At 35.5% G+C, this 22,888-nt stretch overlaps 1 protein-coding gene across 7 annotated transcripts in view; it reads right to left on the bottom strand.

Annotated features, from left to right (window-relative positions):
- The window catches only part of Epha5 (EPH receptor A5), a 346,534-nt gene that overhangs the window by 306,933 nt on the left and 16,713 nt on the right, over positions 1-22,888 (bottom strand). For all 7 annotated transcript variants that reach the window (XM_036200459.1, XM_036200461.1, XM_036200460.1 and 4 more), the window contains exon 2: positions 8,648-8,712. In XM_036200459.1, the coding sequence (XP_036056352.1) occupies positions 8,648-8,712 (65 nt within the window). The remainder of the gene's footprint in view (positions 1-8,647; positions 8,713-22,888) is intronic.

Below are 22,888 nucleotides of genomic sequence, written 5' to 3'. Positions count from 1 at the left end.
TCTTATAGGATGTCAAGACTCATATGGGGGAAAGAAGATGGGAAAGTTTATGTGTGAGGGGTAGAGACTACAATGCTATGCATTAATTTGTATAATAATTGAAAGAAATGATAAGATAAAGGTATATTTAGAAGAAAAAGGAAGAGAGGTGACATTACTATCATGAAAACACACACACACACACACACACTTAGAGGCATGGATTATTATATATGCAATAGCTAAATATGTCTGCTAAATACAATGACTTACTCTAATTAAGGAAATGGAGCAGAAGGAAACTATCTAAGCATGTAACAACAAAGATATTGTGGGATATCTGTTTATGCTGTGTGAAGGCGTGTCATTGTGATGGGTGGAATACAAATATTAACAGCCACAGCCAATAGCTAGGCAGGAGAGGTTAGGGAGGATTTTTGGGCAGAGAGAGGAACTTGGGATGAATCTAGGTGAGCAAGGGAGAAGCCAGCACAACATGGAGGAACTCAGACAACAGAATGAAGGAAGGTAAAAAGCCACATGGCTGAACATAGATTAATAGACGCAGGTTACTTTAAGTTATAAGAGCTAGTTGGAAACAAGCGTTTCCAACTTTCATAATTAATAAAAAGTCCCTATGTAATTATTTGGGGGATGGTGGTCCCAAAAGCAAGTTTGACAAGAAAGTCCAACGGTATAAAACGCTTTGAAAAATTAAAGTCATTCCTGGAACAAGAGGAAACAGTGAAGTTTGTGCAACGCTAAAGAGATGGTTACAATTTGCCGAAGGACAGAAGAGTCCCTAGTAGAGAGTGAGACACGCAGAAGAACGTGTTCAGTTTCCCAATCTGACTTCTCTATTCTGTGTGCCCTGTTGGGGGCATGGAATACTTCTAGCTTTAGATTTCTGAAACCTATGAATCAACAGAGACTAGACATTCAGATTTTTTGTGAGATCTTCCAATTTTTAGGCATTGACAATAAATATATATTTATATATATATATGTGTGTGTGTGTGTGTGTGTAATGTATAAAATGTATATACACACACACACATATATATATATATATATACACTAACATACAAAAAACGTATGGCCTGGTTGGCGAATATATTAGTATGATGTCAACAGAAATGCAAGAGAAGGTCCAATGATGTTTACTAGCTGCCAATACTTAAGTTTATTCCAAGTCACACTTGTTTAGTACTTACTGCAAAACTAGATAGAGCTTTATAATTTATTCTCAGTTTTAAAATACAAAATATAAAGTTGTTTCTCGAGTAAATGTTTATTGACAGAAACTGAGCTGTCTTATAAGCACTATAGAAGATTAAATAAGAAATATTTATATTATACTAGGATCTTACAATATAATAAAGAATATAAAAAAGATACAATGAGGACAAATTGTTGTTTCTGAAATGTATTTAGGATATCTGTATGGATACGATGATTGGATAGCAGTATTCCTCTTAAAATTTTGCCCAATTAAGATTGTGAATTGTTGAGACCAAAATTGGAAAAAGCACAAGGACAAATAGCCAAATGAATGGAAGCACATGAATTATGAACCAAAGGCTGTGGAGCCCCCAGCTGGATCAGGCCCTCTGGATAAGTGAGACAATTGAATAGCTTGATCTGCTTGGGAGGCACCCAGTCTGTGGGACCAGGACCTGTCCTTGGTGCATGAGCTGGCTGTTTGGAACCTGGGGCCTATGCAGGGACACTTTGCTCAGTCTGGAAGGAGGGGACTGGACCTGCCTGTACTGAATCCACCAAATTTAAATGAATCCCCAGGGGAGTCTTGGCCCTGGAAGAGATGGGAATGGAGGGGAGGGGATAGGGGGAAGGTAGGGGTGGGGGCGGGAGGGGGGACGACAGGGGAACCCATGGCTGATATGTAAAATTAAAACACAAATATAATAATAATAAAAAAATTTGTCCAATTAACCCTACAAATGGCGGTATGCTTTATCAATCTATATATCTTCAACCAAATATACATGGAATTAGCAGTTTATATTGTATAGTTTTCAATTTCTTCAACACCAATTCAAAAATGATAATCTAGAGCAATTGATGAATGAATAATATTTGAAGTCATTTGTGAGCATGTCTGCAAGCACATGTGTATGTACAAGTCAGAGGTCGATGTTGATCTTTCTTAATTGCTCTTAACTACCTCTTTGAGAAGAGTGGTTACACTGAAGCTGTAGATGACAGATTCTCCTCGATTTGACACCAAGCCCCAGTGATCTGGAGTCATGTGTTGTCAGAACCAGTTTTATATTTTATTTTTTCTTTCTTAATACAATTTAATTGGGAAATATTAGGTAACACCTTCAAACAGACCCATTTATCCAGGATTTTAACACATTCACAGATAACATTTTGTTGGGAGGTGTCATTATGATAATATTCTATAGAAGTACATTATGTTTTTATTGAAAATAGATTTTGTTCTTTTAATATATTCTGATTGTGTTCCCACTTCCCAAACTCCTCCCAGATCCTCACCATCTTCCCACCCACATACATGCAGTTTTTTTCTCTCTCATTTGAAAACAGTCAACTAAGAAACAAACAACGCCCCCCCCCAAAAAAAATAATCCCAGAATAGAACAAAACGAACAAACAAGCAGAAAGAGCAAGAGAAAAATCCCATAAAACACATTCAGACACAGACACACACACACAGAGAAATCACATAAAAACACAATTTGGAAACCAAAATATATAGGCAAAAGAAGGGAAGCCTAGATAAAGCATTATGAGACAAAGACTCTCCAAAAACACCATTGTGTTTGTTTTATGTTGGTCATCCACTGCTGGGTGTGGACCATGCCATTAAGTGTGGTTTTATACCCAGTGAGACTCTGTTGAAGAAATTCTTTTCTATGTGACCATTTATTACTTGGAAATAGCTCCAGGGTTAAGAATGGGGACTTGTGTTTACTTCCTGCCGCAGCACTGGGACCTCCTTTGGCTTACACCTGTGCAGGCTCTGTGCATGCTGCCGCAGTGTCTTTTAGTTCATATGTGTATCCGTTGTTGTGTCTAGAAGGCGCTGTTTCCTGGGTGTCTTCCAGCCCCACTGGCTTTTACACTCTTTCTGGCTACTCTTCCACAAAGTTCCCTGAGCCATGCGGGGAAGAATTTGATGGAGACAACCCATTTAGCACTGAGTATTCCGATGTCTCTCACTCTCTGCACACTATCTTGTGAGTTTCTGTATTTGTTCTCCTCTACACCAGGAGGAAACTTCTCTGATGACGTGCCTAGTTTCATAAAATGGGTGTTGGGGATCTGAACTCCGGTCCTCATAATTGAATAAGAAGCACTTTGATGACTGAGATATCTCCCAAGTTCATTTCTCATTTATGCAAAACACATAAAGTATGTGTACCCCTATGTGCTCTTCCAGGATCCATTAAAAGTATGTGTTTATCCTGGAATACAGTCATGAACCACAGAATAAGTATTTTGTCAAGGAAGGCCTGCAAATATGACTATGGTCCATGCATTGAACTGTCCAATTCAGCTCAGTTTTAGTAAGTACTCACTAAAATGCTGTCACAAAGACAAAATTGAATACAGCATCCCTTAGGCTGTATCTCTGTCATCAAGTGATGTATGGCTGCATTATATCAAATCACAAAATTATGCTACAAATAAACCATTCTCAAATCAATTATTGTTCCTTAAAATAAATTTGCACACTTAGGGAAAGCATATAATTTATCGCTTTTTATGTTTCTATCAAGTTGAAATAGAGGAAATGAAAGACAAAGTTTCAGAGATGCTAATATAGTTATCTCTTTAAAAAAGCACTCTGTCTTTTTATAACCTATTTCTTGGATGTTTCAAGTAAAAATATTTCTGATAATTTATATTATTTAGACTTTATTTAATTAGAGAAAGTGCTAAATTATCTTAAATTTACTTTTGCTGGTTATGTAAGTCTTGCTAGGAATTCTTGTTTTCTTTGTTGGCATTTAAATACACTAGAGATCAACTACAACATCATATTTTAATGAATGATTAACTCTTAGCATTACTGAATATTTCCTATATGTGGTGAGATATTTCTCAAATGATGCTTTCACAAAGTTCTCCCTGGCTTTGACAAATTAAATATATCTTACAGACCTCTTAGAGTTGGTTTTACGTATGTTTGTTGATGAATATGTGTTTTGTTTTATTTCAAATATGAGATTATACTAATTACTTAATCTTCATATATTGGCCCTGTCTCTTTAGGCCACTTGTGTTCTTTTTCATTTTTCCTCTTTCAATTTCTCAGACAGGATGAACTCTGTTGTTCTATTTCCACATTTATTCTCCTTTTCTTCTTCCTGACCACACCTGCTCTTAGACATCTGTGGTGGATCCTTTATTTCAGGCTTTACATTATACTTCTATATGATCTGCTTCTTTATTAGATAATTAATTACTATTGACATTTTTAATTAGATGAGATATAGTAATTGTAGTTTCTTTTATCTTGTAATCTCACTTTTTTTTTTCTTCAGTCTTTTTACCTGTTTTAAATTGCTTGTTAAAGTTACAGTCCTTACCTACTAATTCAATCCTGGGAATTCTCAAAATAATTTCTATCAATTACTTTTGTCTTCACTTTCTATAATGCATGTTTTTCTTTGTACTCTCTTTAGTTTTGGGCTGAACATGAGGCACGTTAAACATACTGTTGGCATTGGCAACTTAGATTGTCCCCACATTTCAGGGGTTGTGGTTTATTTTGTAAAAGCATCATTCTAAACTAATTCTGAAAATAGTTTATTTCCCTATATGTGGCCATCAATATGATTATTTAGCTAAATACCAGACAATATCTGAAAAATTTCTTTCCAAACAGTAAGTAGTCTTATATTCACCAAGTGACTGCATGTGCCTGTGGACACATTCATTCAACATTTATCTAAGCAACTGTCTTTGTTTTCTTTTCGTACAGGATCTCAAGGCCACTCACAGGTGACACTTCAATCATTCTTAGGTCTTAATGGAGCACACCTATATCCTTGACAAGGGCACAATCCTCCTCTTCAGCATTCCAGAAGTTTTAATTTCCAACAAGTTTTACTGAATGGCTACTTTAGTATTTATACCAAACTTTACCTATGAATTACTAGATACTTGCCTAGCTTTCTAATGCATGCCAAGCTGAAAAATAATTTGACTAAAAGTGTTCAAATTCAAATCTAAGTCAGTCTTCTAGAATCTTAACAGGCACCAAATAATTGACGATTCTTTGCAGTTGGTATGAGCAATTTCCTATCTTTCTATACTTTTCAGGTGCCTATTCAGTTGGTGTATCTCATGATGCTGGCTGGATTCAGGATTTTTAGGGCTTCCTTGGAGATGGTCAGGTGGAAGCAATACAGGAGTCAAGCCTTTGTCTTCTTACAAAAATGAGTTTTTGTTTTGTGTAAATAAATGTTCTCTACGTTACTGTCAGACTGTGGTTTATTTCTAGATCTTGAAAACATTGATTCTCACAATCTTTTTCAATATTGCTAGGACTTTCATGGAGGAGAAAATCATTAGAAGCACATATTATATGACTTTTTGTTGACATCATTCCAATGACTTATATTTCACACAGTATGATGTTGCATATATAAATATAAATTCCATAATCTATTTAGATTCTATTAATAACTTATACATTTCTTCCTACACTCATTTAGACTGTACACACTCATTTTATTTAAAATAATAATATCACTTCTATTATCTTGCATATAAATGGCACCTAACAAGAAAAATACAATTAAAGATTTCATACACATTCTTTCACTTGTAAAACAACAACAAAAATCACTAAATTTCTCTAAATTATTTTCTCTGTCTTCAGTATACAGGTATCTATGTTGAAGAAAATATGATATGCTGTGGATATCACTCTGTATAAATAAAATGCTGATTGGCCAGTAGCCAGGCAGGAAATATAGGCAGGACAAGCAGAGAAGAGAATTGTGGGAGGTAGAAGGCTGGGCAGGACAGACACTGCCAGCCGCCGCCATGAGAAGCAACATGTAAAGACACTGGTAAGCCACAAGCCATGTGGTAAAGTATAGGCTAACAGAAATGGGTTAATTTAAGATAGAAGAAGTAGATAACAAGAAGCCTGCCACAGCCATACAGTTTGTAAGCAATATAAGTTTCTGTGTGTTTACTTGGTTGGCTCTGAGTGACTGTGGGACTGGTGGGTAAGAGATTTGTCCTGACTGGGCCAGGCAGGAAAACTCTAACTACAATGATAAATAAAAACATAGAGTCATCCTAAAAATAATGAATATGTTTTTACAATCTAGAAAAGAAACTAGTATTTTTACAAAAATGATAATTAAAAAAAAAAAAAACGAAAGTAGCATGATATTGCTTAAATGTTGGTAAGAGCCTGGTTCTTACACAAAGTCCTTTGTTTTCTATAAAGAAATGGTACAAGGAATTAAGCCATGTCTCCCAAAGTACCCAGTCATGAGTAACTACATCATATTTATATTCACCCTGATATACACTTTCAACACTCTGTTTTAATAAGTTTTCAATTGAAACAGTATCAAAGGACAAAACTAAAACCAAAGGTAATAAAATATTTTCTAAGGGCTGTAAAAGTGTAATTTTAAAATGCATTTTCATCATATTTTCAAAAGGGACACTTGATATACTTATTAAATAAAACATTTTGGGTATGTATAAAATACCACAATATAATACACACACACACACACACACAGGGATAATAAATGCCACAATATAATAAACACAAAGGGATAATAACTTTTAGAGAATTTTATGAGAGCAAAAGGGATGAAATGGAACATATGAAGGTTAATATGGCACAATTGATTTCAGTATATTAACAGTCATTTTATCTGTGTCACACATCTTTTCTTGTTACTGATAGATTCTAACATCTGAACAATATTAGATTTTATGGTGTATTTGTAAGTGCAACTATAATTTGAAATACCAAAGTAATCTGAAGTTCCTGAACTTTCTAAAGCTAGATGAAATAAGGAGTGTAGCACACAATTAGGAAGTTTAAAAATTAATATAATCTGTATTATTTTTCTTAAAATAACTTTCTTAGAAAAGGATTGCCTTAGTTTGCTTCCTGTTGCTGAGATAAACTCCATGACCTGAAGCAACATGGGAAGGAAAGAGTTTATTTTGTAGTTTATCATACTCCCTGCAAAGGGCAGGAACCCAGATAAGACCAGAGGCCGGGTCATGGATGAAGGCCCTTACTGTACATGGATTGCATGGCTTGGTTACTTATACCACGTAAAGCCACCTGCAGGCAGAAGGCACAGGCCACAGTGGGCTGCATCCTCCCAAATAAATCAACAATCAAGAAAAATGCTCCACTGATATCCCCACCAGTCAATCCTGATAGAGGCTATTCCTCAACTATAGTTTCCTCTTCTCAAAGGACTCTAGTGTGTGTTAGGATGACCAACATTCACCAGCACAAAGACTAATTAACTCAATTATTTTTTCCATTAACTAGAAGATAATCATTGAAATATTTTGGATAAGTAGGTTGCTAGCACAGGACTTGTTAGAATATTCTCTTGCTTAAAGTTGTTTCCATCTCATGAGAAATTATATACACACATATATATATATACATATATATACATATATATATGTATATATATATATATTACATGTTAAATTAATTGCTCATATGAACATCAAAGTAAGACTGATTGATAGATTTAAACACCTTAAGTATAATTTAAAAACAAATGACTGAAAAATTTGGTAATTTAGTCAAGATAAATGAGTATAATATTAACTTGAAAAATTTAAGATGTCAAACTATTAATGTTGCAGGTTAATAAAAATCTCAAAAAATTAAAATTGTTTCATTATAAAATTGTGAAAAAAATCAGTTCTTCAGAGTCACATGATGACATTATAGAATAATACTTAATTTGGGCTTTCATTTTCTGATAAAATTCTTGTGAATTTATTTGGAAAGCCGATCATGTGCTGCTCTTCCAATTTTACTGCTCTGTTACTATTGTTAGCATTATAATTTCTGCTATGTATGTATATAGTCTTAAAATGACATCAGAGTTTCATCGCAAAGATTTTGCTTCAATATATTTCAATAAATAATTTCATGAAATATTAACCATGAAATATTCTTTTCTGAAAAGTTTTCAGTGAAGAAATTGCAAATGGAGATAGGACTGATGGCCTGACTTGTTTTTAGCCTGAATGGAACTTAATGGAATTTCTTGGAATGCTTTCGACGTTTTCTGAAAATGAAATAAAAGAAAAGTTGATCTCTAGGTACATTAACATTGCACACAGATGTTGGTTACGTTTTCTCAGCAGCTTAACTGAGATAGTGGCAAAGCACCGCATTTCCTAGGTGCTGAAGTAAAATATTCTTCTGAGAAGAAATGCTGAGAGAAAAGTATATGTCTGTTATCTAGTCACTGAAAACTCTTCCCCGGTGGTGAATCTTTTGTCAGGACTAATGTGAGATCCCAACCACTCCCCACCTGAAAGAAATATCTGTCCTTTCTTGACAAATATGTCCAATTAAATTTCAGTCTTACTTTTGTAGCCTGAAGGCTATGTACTTAGCTGATGTTTTATGGAAACTTTCATAAAAACTTACCCCATTTTTTGGAAAAGCAATCCATCCAAGGTCCCCCATGACAGTGCGTGAATCCAATAAATTCACTGTATAAAGAAAAAAAAAAATCAAAGTGAGTACATCCCTCTTTCACTCCTATTGTGATGCTCACTGTACACATTACCAATATTAGATTTTGCTTTCATTATAATGAATACAAGAGTCACAAAGTATCATTATCATGAAAGAGAACAGTTGGTTTGTAATATATGAATGGAGAATTGTAACAAAAACATTTAAACTATGTATAACCCTAAATACTGTTGTTATCACATAAGAGAAAAAGTACAAATAAGATGAAAAAGACAGTCTTGAAAAACAAAACAAAACACTTAGAGTTGGCATTAATGTTCAGCCCTAAAAATTATAGCTAAGCATGTTTTGTTTTTCCTCAAAAACCTGTCATTAATTGGCAAATAATTTACATTAAGTGACAATAAACATTTCATAAGCATATTTAACATTTTCATGATAATAACCAAAATCTTCAATACAAGTGAAAATTTTAATTAGAAGAGCAAATCTGTATATTTTTACTCAAGATGAAAAATCTAGCAATTCAAAGCTTGTTGCTATATTTAAGAGTCCTGTGTATCATCAAATGTCTTCTGCTTAGATACAACCAGAGCTTAAAATGTGCCTCAAGCTGAATTTTTAGATACTTTATGTCTTGAAGTCCTAATATATTTAGAAATCCCAGGATTGATATGAATTTCATCATTATAAAGGAACCAACAGATAAGTGCACATACTCACATTGATTCATGTATTCATACACATTGTGCTTATATTTCGTCCTTGGGGAATTAAATCATTTTAAAGGGTAAGGTTCAGTTAAATAATTCAGGTATGGATATTTTGGGGTTTTTTTGTCTGTTTGTTTGCTTTTAACATGTTTCTTATTAATTTGTCTAAGCTACAATGTATCTGAACCATTTTACTGGAGTTTGGTGTGTTGACAAGAAGAGAAGCCATATGTATTATTTATTGAAACTGCCTATACCACAGGAGTCAGTATTTGGGGAGCCCATCAATTTTAAAGGCATTATTGTATCTGCAAGTGTAAGCTTGAAGTATAAAATGAACGAGAGTTGATAGGCAAGGAAATGGGTTATCAGACTATATTTAGAAAGTAAGAGAAAAATCACTATAAGATAGAATCACAACCTAAACTGGAACTTTGGATATTTTCTTAAACTAGTGTACAATTAAAATATAAGTTAGGTTTATTTCACACATGAGAAAATATACACATGGAAGTGTGTATCTATAAATGAATTTAAAACATATAATAGTATTAGCAAAGTAAAGTAAATCAATCACCAGATTGTAGAAAGCACAGGACTTGCTAATTATCACATACTCTTCGCTTTCCCTGAATGTAATTTTTGTCATATGTTCTTTTCATCATTTTTACCTACATTAATCATATTGGCCTCATACTGTTTGTAGAACTGTTAATTCCTTCAAGGAATGATGCCTTTACTGAAACACAATACTTTAAAGAAGGAAAACAAAACAAACAAATCACAATTGTCCTGCTATCCTGACCACATAAGTCCTGCCAGCCATGACATTACATCGACCTCTTTAGCAAGGGCCATTCTCTTCATTTTACCTTATTATCGGCTTTTCTTGTCTCTGTGGGAATCAGGCTACATTAAACATAAATGTCCTTGTCCTCCTTTCGGTGTATCTGGGACACTAGGGCTCTGTCTAGACATGACTAAATACCAGGGGAGTGAACACTTTAATTGTTATGTTTATTCATTTTAATGATTCTTTTGATTTATCTTTGATATTGAGCAACAGTATGCCTGTGTAGTCGAGATAAACTAGCTCATATAATCAAACTGTGTATGTTACTGTGTTGCAGTCAGATGAGCTTCAACCTGTAGTCCAAACTGATGTTTGGACTCTAGGAATTGGAACTCTAGGAACTGATAACTAGCCTGGCTAGCAGAAGCTGAATTCCTCACTGGCCTCTGCCTAATTTGTAGCTTTAGACATCCATTATTAATGACAGACCTCCAATGTCTTCAAGCTTTGGTTACTGCCACCTGAACTAACAGTCTACATTTATCTATATTGCTGTTTGGGTGTTCAGAATGTATATAGAAGTTAACTAATGGCCTTATGACACTAGCTGAGCTGTTAATTCAATTTTGAAAGGGTAGTCATTGATATTTGAATATACTACAAATATATAAGACAATAAATAAAGTAGGATATTTATAATATTACTATATCTATATCTAAGTAATGTCTATAATATTACTTAATGTTATTTTGTGAAAATGCAGTCTTTAAATAAACAAATAATGTATTTGATGAGAAATCCATACATCTCACTTCCCAAGACTATATAAAATCTAATTCCTTCTGAAAACAAATGATTTTGTGTGGTGGTATTGTGTTCCCCAAAATATTGTGTGTTCCCTGAAATAAACATATCTGGTGTCAGAGAACAAAGCCAAAAATGGTGGCTAGGAAATGGGAAAAGTAAGCTATAGCAGAAGTTGGGCGGTGGTGGTACACACCTTTAATCCCAGCACTTGGGAGAAAGAGCTAGCTGGATCTCTGAGTTCAAGGCCACTTTAAAAACAGCTAAACATGGTGACCCACGCCTTTAATCCCAGAAATACAACCTTTAATCCCAGGGAGTGGGGGCAGAAAGAGAAAGGTATATAAGGCATGAGGGCCAGGAACTAAGGAGTTAAGCATTTAGTTAGTTAAGCATTTGGCTGGAGAAGTATTCGGGCTTTGGAGCAACACAGTCCAGCTGAGAGCCATTGGGATGAGGACTCAGAAGCTTCCAGTCTGAGGAAACAGGATCACCTGAGGAACTAGAAAGGTGAGGTAGCCGTGGCTTGTTCTGTATCTCTGATCTTCCAGCATTCACCCCAATAACTGGCCTCGGGTTTGAGCTTCATTAATAAGAACTCTTTAAGATTCATGTTACAATTTTGTTCTTAGAAACAAAACTCAAGATGCAGATAAGATGTTTACATCAGCAATTAGAAAATTTCGAATTGAGAAAAATCTTATAAAATTATATTGTCATCTTTTATAGTATAAGGCAGGATAAATTCTTGAAACCTTGGTCAGTCAGGTATTCAGATGTCAAAAAGAAAACAGTTACAGTTAGTATGTAAAATAAAAATATAAAAATGCAGGCTGAGCAAGCCATAGAGAGCAAGCCAGTAGACAGAAATACTACATGATTTCTGTACCAGTTCCTACCTCCAGATTCTTGCCTTGAGTTTCTTCCATGATGGACTGTATAATGGAAGGGTAATCAAAATACTCCCATTGAATCTGTATAACATACTTTCCTTTCCAATAATTCACAGTTTTAGATAATATCAACAAACTATCATCTGAAAATTGCTAATTCTTCATATTTATTTGCCACTTTATGAGATAGTACCAGTCATCACTGACCTTCCCCTTCCTAAATATGAGTGTGCTATTATTACTAAGTGTCCTGATACCACTCAGTTCTTATCACTTACACTGGGTTGTTTTACTCCCTTAAAGAAACACAACATGCATTGCAGAATATATGGATTCTGTTTCCATCACCTATCTCAGACAGATCATATAAGCCTGTGACTCCCGATCATCAGATGACATCTTCTCCTGGCCTTTGCAAGGACCTGCCTTCACATGTACGTAGTTATACACACACACACACACACACACACACAGAGAGAGAGAGAGAGAGAGAGAGAGAGAGAGAGAGAGAGAGAGAGAAAGAGACTCACACATATACATATACAGACTAACCTTGAAAAAACCTACAACCAACAACTCAAGTGTATACACCAGGCTAAGCTCAAATTTTCCATAGCTTTATACCTTATGAATAAACCATCCTGTCAGTGAACTGTGTCTGAATCAGCATTTCAGTAGTAGTTAATTGGAGTTGAGGAGGCCAAGCATATGGCTAAACAATCCCCCCAAAACAACATAGATCTCCATGAAAAAATTATGACTTCCAAGTTTCAATAGTTCCAAGGTTGACATGCTCTCATATTTATCTATTGATATTACCAAAAATTTCTACTCTACATTTGTTTTATAGTGTGTTACAGGGATAATATCCCTTAACAGAAATTACCATATTTGGAACCATTCCTTATAAAACAAAATAAAATAAACCCTTAGGTAAGAATGTAAAGTTAATAAAATGATAGGAGTCTAATTTACATAAATAAAGCAGGGTAGTCTACCCAAGCAGTTTACCTAGATTATTTCTTACAAAATTGGTATAATTATGATGGACATTCTCAATATTTATGATGGACTCTATGAAAAATACTTTCAATAATGTCATTAATGACTCAATTTCCATATATATATATAAATTTTAAAGCAGTATTAAAAACAACTGAGATGTAGATAGGGTGCACAAAAATGTGAATTTTCAAAAGTTAATTTCCCAGTGACTTTAACAAACTTATTAAAGAGGGGATTGGCAGTAATAGAGTGCAATTTCTAAGTGTCTTCTTTGCTACAATTACAGTAATTAAATTGTTCTGAACAGTATATATGCGTGTTGTAAATTACAATGAATACACAATGAGTATTGATCTTCATTGTACAACTTAATTAAAACTTGTCCGAGAGAAGCCACTAATGAATATAATTAGAGGAAATGTTTGATACCACAGTTACTCTGGAAAGCATTAATTAGATATCAGATATTGTGTGGAAAATGTTTTTATTTTGTTATTTATATTTTAAAATGAAGCCACACAATAATACTGAAAAAAACCTTCAAGGTCATTTTTGCACTCAACTATTAGTCATATAATTATGAGGACGATGGGATTATTGGTTAGCTAATCAATCAGTGATAAAGTAAATTATTTCTTCAGGAGAAATAATCCCACAGGGATCGAAAAGTATGTATGTATTCTACTGCAAATTCCTAGTCAGTGCTCAAAAGGGAAAACACCTCACTAGTATTGGGATTTTTAAAGTGCTTTTTTAAAAGATTTTTATTTTTATTCTTGTGGTGGTTGTGGTGGTGGTGGTGGTGGTGTGTGTGTGTGTGTGTGTGTGTGTGTGTGTGTGTGTGTGTGTGTGTCTGTAGTGTGTGTGGGTGTGCCTGTACCAGCTCAAGCTCAGTAGTGCAGAAACATGCGTGTAGTACCTATAGAGGCCTGTAGAGGGCACCATATCCTATGAAGCTGAAGATATAGGTCTATTGTGGATTTGTCATGAGTGCAGAGAACTGAACTTGGGTCCTCTGAAAAACCAGTATGTGCTCTTACCTGCTGAGCTATCTATTTCTCCAGCAGTCCTGGAAACTTTTAAATCAGTAAATATATAAGTATTGGCCAGAAATAGATTCCAATAGAAACTATTTCTTTTAATTGTATGTTTTAGTTTAATTTCTAAATGATAAATTTAAATTATTAATTTCAATGTCTTATGTAACAAGAAAATATTTTAAATAATTTATTTTCAAAAAATACAGAGAATCACAAATTTTTTTTTGATGGCACTAACATAATTAGAACAGAAATTATCAAAAGAGACTATGTTTTAAAAGACTAAGTCCTCAAGTTCATGAGTCCGACGACTTGGTTCAGTTACCTCTTCAGATTTCCCCATCATGATCTTGACCCCCCCCCCGCCCCCTGCTCATATAACCCCTCTTCTCTCTCTTTAACTGAAATCCTGACCTTGGCCTGGTGCTTGGCTGTGGATCTCTGTCTGCATCTGCTTCCATCAGTTACTGGATGAAGGCTTGATGATGACAGTTTGGGTAGTCACCAATCTGATCACAGGGAAGGCCAAAGGCCAGTTCAGGCCCCCTCTCCACTATTGCTAGTAATCTAACCTGGAGTCATCCTTGTGGATTCCTTGGAATTTCCCTAGCACCAGGTTTCTCCCTAACCCTATTATGTCTCCCTCTATCAAGATAGCTCTTTCCTTGTTCTCCCACTCTGTCCCTCCCTCAGTTTGACCATCCTGCTCCCTTATGTTCTCATCCCTATCCCCCCTCAATTGCTCCCCTTTGAGTAAACCCCAGTTTACTCATGGAGAACTTTAGACCAACAGCTGTGGAACCTGCATGGGACTGGACTAGGCCCTCACATATGCATAACAGTTGTGTAGCTTGGTCTGTTTGAGTAGTCCCTGGCAGTAGGATCAGGATCAATCCCTGATGTATGGGCTGAAGTTATGGAGCCCATTATTTATGGTGGGATGCCTTAATCAGCCTTGATGCGGGGAAGCGGGGGGACGACTTGATCCTGCCTCAATTGAATGTACTAGGCTTTACTGACTCCCCATGGAAGCCTTTGTGCTTTTGGAGGAAGGGAGGGGGGTGGGTGGATGGCTTGGGGGAGTGGGAGGAGGGATGAAAGAGGGATCTGTGGTTGGTATGTAAAATGAATAAAAATTTTTTTCTTAAAAAGTAACATTAATAGCTGGGCGGTGGTGGCACTCCCCTTTAACCCCAGCACCCAGGAGGCAGAGGCAGGAGGATCTCTGTGAGTTCGAAGCCAGTCTGGTCTATAGAGCGAGATCCAGGAAAGGCACAAAACTACACAGAGAAACCCTGTCTCAAAAAACCAAAAAAAAAAAAAAAAGTTAAAAATAATATTAAGTCCTAGACTTCATACATTCTAAAAACTCGAGAGAAATACTAAGTAAAAAACCAGTATGATCTTCTTTTGTTATAACTTTTAAATATCCATAACTTATTAAGTACCATTCAATGGTACTTTCTTTCCTTTAACATAATGCTGATATGAGTTTATAAGACCACAAAAATGTTCTGGACTACTCAGGTGGAAAATAAAGATAACAACACAGGAATGAATATATTTTCTGTCAACAGTTAAATGACAGATGAAGGACATCTAACATCCTCACCATCCATCTATGGTCAGCAAGGCCAGGAGAAAATGTATGATCCTTGTGAATAACAAGGGCAATCCAGTGCAAGAAGGCATATCCATGCTTGGCCACTGTTCCTTTCTTTTCATGATTTTTCACATTAGCAAACACTTGTAATGCTAGTTAGACTTCTACTGCTCTGCTGGTTTAGGAAAAAAATGTCAATTAGTAGCCGATAGGATAGCATTCCTTTTCTCTAAGGACATAGACTTAAAATTCCATCGGGTACAATATGTATTTGATGAATGCTTGCTTACTGATTTCCATTTACCAATATTAGAGAGGCACTGCATTCAATTACAGCACATATTTAACTAATCTGTGGGGACAAACACCACATACACAGCTGTCCAGCATTTCTCCATGGATCCATTCAGTACAGATATGATTTCTGACTTCAAGACTTGACTTTATAGTTTATCAACTATTTTGGGGGACACAAAATAGTTAACAAACATGAGTAGAGATGAAATGGATAAGTATTTCCCATTGAAAAATTAAATTTGTAAATTGGGTAAAAATTTTTGTTATTGGTGAGGGGTGTTACATAGTTTTCTGATATCTTTGACTTGAAGACAGAAATTCATAGCCATACTTAATCTCATAGATAATGGGTGGAAGTGGGTTTATTTCTTCTCATTAATTCTCATCGTCTCATGAATATAAAAATAATATAAGCAAGCAAGATATTTACTGATACATATGAGATGCTATGTAACATAGTATATAAGCTCTTTCATACACTCATCTTAGAATCCCTCCAGCATGTTCACCAGGAACATTGCTGTCTTATAATCCTGTTCAGAACCCCAGCATGGAACAAGAACTAAAAAAAGCATGACACTGTACATGAGGTCTTAGTGACAGACTATGAACACTAATGATTGCTCCTGAAATCCCACTTACACCTACACACACTTGGCTTACTGCCACTATCGGACAACAAATACCATCAAATAGATCAATCCATTCTAACCTAACAGTGACCTCAAATGCCAGCATTACCTGACAAGCATATATGTGAGTAGTTAGTCCTCTTATTCTATTAGTAAATTTTTTTCTAAATACACTTATCTGCTTTATTTTAATTTAATTTAATTTTTAGTTAGCACACAAAATAATAGATTTCTTTGAAAATGTACTCACAGTACAACTACAGATAGTCATGTTTGTAAATAGCTATAAAGTATTATGGTGATTTTTCATTGTCGAGTTGACTGGATTCGGATTCACCTGAAGATATACACCCATGGGTATGTCTTTTAGACATATGTTTATCTATGTGGGTAAGAACCAATCTGAATGTAAGTAGACCAATCTCATGAGCTGAAGTCCAGAGTGAATAAAAAGTATGAGTACATTTTCACTGCCTGTGTTCATGTTTAAAGAGTTGAAAAAAAGTACTTTCAGTTCTTTCAAAAAACATAGATTTCTTTATGTCATGTTCATATCTATTTAGTTTCACTTGATACTCAGCCAAGAAAAACAAGATCCTTTCTCTGGTCCCTCCTTCTGTAATCCCTATTTCTACCTTTTCCATACCCAGAATTCCCCTTTCCATTTTCTTATTACATGTGTTCTATTACCTTCAGACCTGCCTCCATGAAAGCTTCTTTTCTCTTTATTCTGTGCCCCTTCTAATTTAATGTCCCATGTCCAAACTTCCTCCCTCATATATACACATACATAAAAATTAGAAGCTAAGATCTACAAATAGAGTAGAACATGCAGCACTGTAATCCCCACTTAACTCAATTAATAGACTATTAAATAGCATTCCTTTTCTTGTAAATGTATAATAAGCAAATTCATATTTCTTTGTGGTTAAATAAAGCATCCTGAAGTGTGTGTACTGTATTTTCATTTTCCTATTATAGTTTGGAGGACAACTAGGCTGATTCCATTTCTGGCTAGTGTGAGTAGAGTAGCAATAAACATGGATGTGCAAGTATCTCTGTGGTAGAATATAGACTCTTTTGGAGTATGTGTCCAGGAATGATAGCGGTATATCATATAGTGGTCCTATGTTTTCATTGTTATTTTGTTGCTTTTTGTTTGAGATTAACCTCCACATCAATTCCCAATGTGAACGCACCCATTTGCACTTCTATCAAGACCAACGTTTTCTGTAGCTGAAGTTTTCCGTGTCCCACCTGGCCCATAGACAGAACAAATCTCTCTCACCCGCCAGTCTAGAGAGGAGGAAGGAGAAAGGCAGAACAGAGAGATGCTGCCAGCTGCCGCCATGAGAAGCTAGACGTAAAGATACCGTAAACCACGTGGCAAGGTATAGATTTATAGAAATGGGTTAATTTAAGATGTAAGATCTAGCTAGCAAGAAGCCTGAGCCATTAGGTCATACAGTTTTAATTAATAATGTAAGTTTCTGTGTATTTATTTGGGTCTGAGCACCTGCAGACCCAGGCAGGCCTGGAGAAAACTCCAGTTACGTTTTTCTCTTCCCTGCACTCCTCTTAACATTAGTTGTCCTTCTAACTAGGAGAAGGCTGAGACACAAATTAATTGTAATGTTCATTGCCCAATGACTGAAAATGCTTAACATTTTTAGATTTACTTATGTGTGTGTTTATTTATTTATTGGACAATTACATTTATTCTTCCAAAGACTATCTATTCAGTTCATTGGCCCATGTATTAAATGCAAAGGGAATTTTTGGTGTTTAAATGTTTGCAGTTAGTTACACATTTTATTTGTGAGTCAAATCTGGAATATAGCTGACAGACTTTTCTCTCATTCTAAACATTGTGTATTCATTCTGTCAATAGATTCTCTTGCTTTGCAGAAAACCTCTGCTTTCATGTAATCCCATTTGTCAATGCTTGGGTCTATTTCCTGTGAAATTGGGTTTCTATTTAAGGCACTTGCTGGACCTATGTCCTGAGACCTGCCCCCTGAGTTTTTCTCCAGAAGTTTCAGCATCTTAGGTTTATATTAAAGTTGTTGATCTACTTAGACCTCTTATTTTTGTGTAAGATTAGAAATACAGCCCTACTTTCTACTACAGGTAGATATCCAGTTTTCCCAGCATCATTTACTAAATAGATTGTCTTTTCTCAGGGTATTTTATTAGTATCTTTGTCAAAAATTATATCATAATAGCTATGCTTATTTCTGGTTACTTTATTATGTTCTCTTGGTCTGAGGTGCATTTTAAGTAATTGTGTTCAAATTAAATCTTGAGTTCTCTTCCATTGAGCTCTATACCTGTGTTTTCTTTATAATTAATACTATAGAATGAATTGCCAACACTCCTCTCAATTCCAGCACTCCATTCCATTTTTAACCTATTATAGTCCACAGAATCCCCAACATTCTACCAAAACTTTTGCAATGAATGGAACACCTACACAAACCATTTGCCTGTCTTCCATACACAGTAAATAGAACTAATCTGTTCAGATACTAGAGTAGTCCTTGTCTTCCTCCCCCTTTACCACCACACTGAAGAACTAAACAAATACCACACATGTTGTCCATAGCTCTCTTTGATGGCAGGCTCTGTTCATTCTATAAGATAGCTAGTCGGGCAAAATCCTATAGGAATAGGAAATAATTTCACTTCTATTTCTGTGGTCCTACTATTAAGTCAGTTCTGTTCAATGAGCTGTGAAGGGATTCTGCAAGGGAAGGGAATTTCTGAAACCATTATTAAGCAACAAGACAATGAGAACAAAAACCATTCCTGGCTGACTTGGATGTACTTCTTGGATCAGATACCAGCCACCTAAAGAAAATAAGGAGAGCAGTGGAAAAGCAAAGCCTGCAGATTATGGTTGGCAGAATAAAGACATAGAAAGTACGTTACAAGTTATATCACAGCTATGCTAATCTATCCAAACTTGAAGCCCCCTTCTCTTAGGACTTGCTTTTATACATGAAAATAAAACTTATTGCTTAACCTGGTAGAAACGTGATTGTTGTTTCTGGCGAAGGAGGGTAACTGCTAGTGTGGGAGGTTGAAGGCAAATTCCTCTTGCTGCTCAAGTCTGCTTTTCTTGCTTTGTTTTTCAATACCTATAAAATTCTGTTCACAGAATTCTTACTGCTTTCACTGCTGATTTACTTGATCCCTCAGATTCATCTTTGAAGTTAGTTTAAATAACATTTCATATAGCAAGCTCAAAGCTAGTCAGGACTACAAGAAACTCTTTCAAACTCAATTCATTAATTAGTTAAAAAATAACTGTTGTTATTCTTTTGATTGTAATATATGTAATCAATGCAATCAATATAACCAAACATATAACTGCTGACTGAAAGATCAACCAGTCTTTTTGTTTCAAAGTACTCTTATTGCTACTAATTTTATAGAGATTTTATTTGTTTTTATGTGTTTGTGCATTTTATGTATGTCTGTATGTGCACCACATGTGTGCAGACACCAGAGTGCTGAGAGCCATCTCTGGCAGTGGATGGGTCCTGCCAAGGACGTAAGGAGTCAGCGAGGAAAGAAGTGAGCTTGGCCCTAGTGGTCAGGAGAATCTTGCAGCCTGACTGACTAGCAGATAGAGTACTTCTTTATTTATACAGAATTTAGTTAGCAGAGATACATTCATGATGTTCCAAAACATATATCATATCATTTTGTTTTTGGAAACATGTTTCACTTTCTTTTGCCCATCTTTTAGTCATCATTAATAAACTATGACAGAACAGAGTTATAATTCCCAATCATTTCCCCTGAAGTTTTGACATCATTAATAAACAGAGTTATCATTCTTACTCATTAACACCATAACACAATTTTTGAGAATCTAGAGGAATAAGACAGCCTGTGCTCAGGCTGGTTGCTTTGGTTGCTTCAAGGACACTAGACCAAAACAAAAATCTTTAACCACTGTGGACATTTTGCCATGTCTCAAGCAGTGTATTATTAACTTTCAGTGGTTAGAATGCCCAGGAAAAATCCTCAGGCTAAAGCTGTGGATTCAAATTCTGACATAATACAATCAGTGTTCACATTTATATATTTATAGAATTTTTCTATGTGTATAACCCTGGCATTCTGTTGTTCCTTGGTCATATGACATTATAGTGGCTCTACATGAGCTAACACCTAAGAGAGGGAGGTCCTGACACCTCATACTTTTATCTTCTTTCCACTTCATACTTTGCTCATCAGTATGTCTCTGTGTAGGGCAGAGTTGTATGCCATGTAACTGTCTGAGTGTACAGTGGGAAAATGTTTGTAATCTGAACTGCGTACAATTCCTCTAGCCCACTAAATCTTGTTGACCTCTTGCAATTTATTTTGTTTTGAATATCTTGTTCCTGAGTAAGTACAAGGACAGATGTTTCAAGAATGTCTCATAGCCTCATGAAGAGACCTCTGGCTTCTTCATGTGTGTCATGACCTCCAAGGCATAAGGAAGACCTTCAAGTAAATAAGGATACCTTCCTAAAAGCATGGGTGGGGAGGATAGTATGTTCAGGACTTTCCTGGGTAAGCTTAGAAGCAGCATTCCTTGGAGAAGGCATAAATGATTCATAAGTAATTTTCCATCAATCCAATATCCTCCAATTGTACAAATATTAAAAGTTCCCCAAGTACGTAACAGGTAGAGATGAAAACCAAAGGTGACATGGCAGCTATCATGTGGTTTAGCTCTGCTTGATCTTTGTTAAGTAGTTGTGCTGGCTTTATGACTTCTGCCATTCCATTTAGATATGGCTGTGCCACCACAGTGTACTGGCTATTCTTGCTGGTCAACTTGCCTACATCTATAATTAACTAAAACCTAAGCAGCTGGGTAAGCCATTAAGGGATTTTCTTCATTTACTCATTTGAAATGGGATTATCTACCTTAATTATGGGCCATGCCTTTAGGTGGCAGACTGTATAAAGGAAATTGAAGAAGGAACCACCTTCTCCTTGCCTGCTTGCCCTCACTCTTGCTGGTAAATTCATTACTTCACTGTATTATATCATACTTCCTTGGGATGCTGGCTACTGAAGGCCAGCTGAGACATCCAGGGTTATGGATCCCAAACTACTGGATTCTTGAACTTTCTTTCTGGAGACACCCATTGTTGGAAAATTTTGACCCATAGCCTTTAAATAACTAATAAATCCCACACACAATATCAGTTCTGTTTCTCTAGGGATTCCTGACTAATACACCCAGAGAGCAGAAAAGGGTATCAGATTCCTTGGAACTGGATTTACAGGTGCTTGTGAGACACCCAGTGTGGATCCCAGAAAGAAGCTGAGGTCCTCTGAAAGAGTAATGTGCTTTTAAAAACTAACATCTCATCAGTCCCAAAGCATTCATTTTTGGTCACTTTTTAGACAATATTTTATCATTAATAACAACAATTTACTTGCTGATTTTCAAATTTAATGATCAACATTTACACTGTAAAACTGACATCTATGATAGAATAAGTTTAATCAGAAATGCATTTTCAGAACTATGAATTAGTAATGCACTCTGAAGGTACAACCCAGTGAGATGAAAAGAATTCACAATTCATATCTACTGGTGAGTCTGCACAAAATGTTTAAGTAACGCTCACACATAAACCCCCTGACATCTAGATAATGAGTAATGAGCAGCCTGCTACCGTCAAAGGACACATTGCATGAAAAGAGCAGTGCCACATGTTTTCAGTGACTACCTTGTCGGGTGTGGTAACTAAATTTGTGAAATCTCTAATATTGTTTTCATCTTCTCTGAGAAAGGTCAGCTTTGCATGACATAAGAGTTTAAGAAGACTTTCAATTGCAAAATGTTTTTAAGCAACTGCTTTATTCTACATGTCTGTGTGTAAAGCTATTATATGAAGGTATTCCTTGCAAAAACACAAATTTGAGAGTCTTTAGCACTTGAAATAAATGTGTTCCTACAAAATTGAGTATAAGAATGCTTCATGGCACAGATAATGTCCATTATTCCTATAATATGGTTTTTGTTGCCATATAACCTCAAGGAAATGATTCTTACTTTCAAAGACTCAATTCTCATGTCTGTACCATCAGCGATTGAAACTAATAAAATTATATGTGTCTGTACTCACACATTTTATCACTTAATCTTAACACTGATCTTTTGGTATGTTATGTTCCTCATTTTACAGATAAGGAAATTGAAGCTGAGAAAAGTTAAGCAGGCCAAAGGCCCAAGGTCCCAGAACTAATATAAGCACATAGCTGGAATCTAAATCTGAGTTACCTAATCAAAACACTTTTTCTTCTTGTTCTTCTATTGAATCTGATCCAGTGTCTGACTTGCTGAATACAAAGGTTTACATCTCTAAATATTTATCTCCTGTATCAGTGAGTT

The sequence above is a fragment of the Onychomys torridus genome, chromosome 10, assembly GCF_903995425.1.
Source record: "Onychomys torridus chromosome 10, mOncTor1.1, whole genome shotgun sequence".
NCBI lineage: Eukaryota > Metazoa > Chordata > Mammalia > Rodentia > Cricetidae > Onychomys > Onychomys torridus.
The sequence above is the reverse complement of the archived record's forward strand: the minus strand, read 5'-3'. Positions and strand labels throughout refer to the sequence as shown.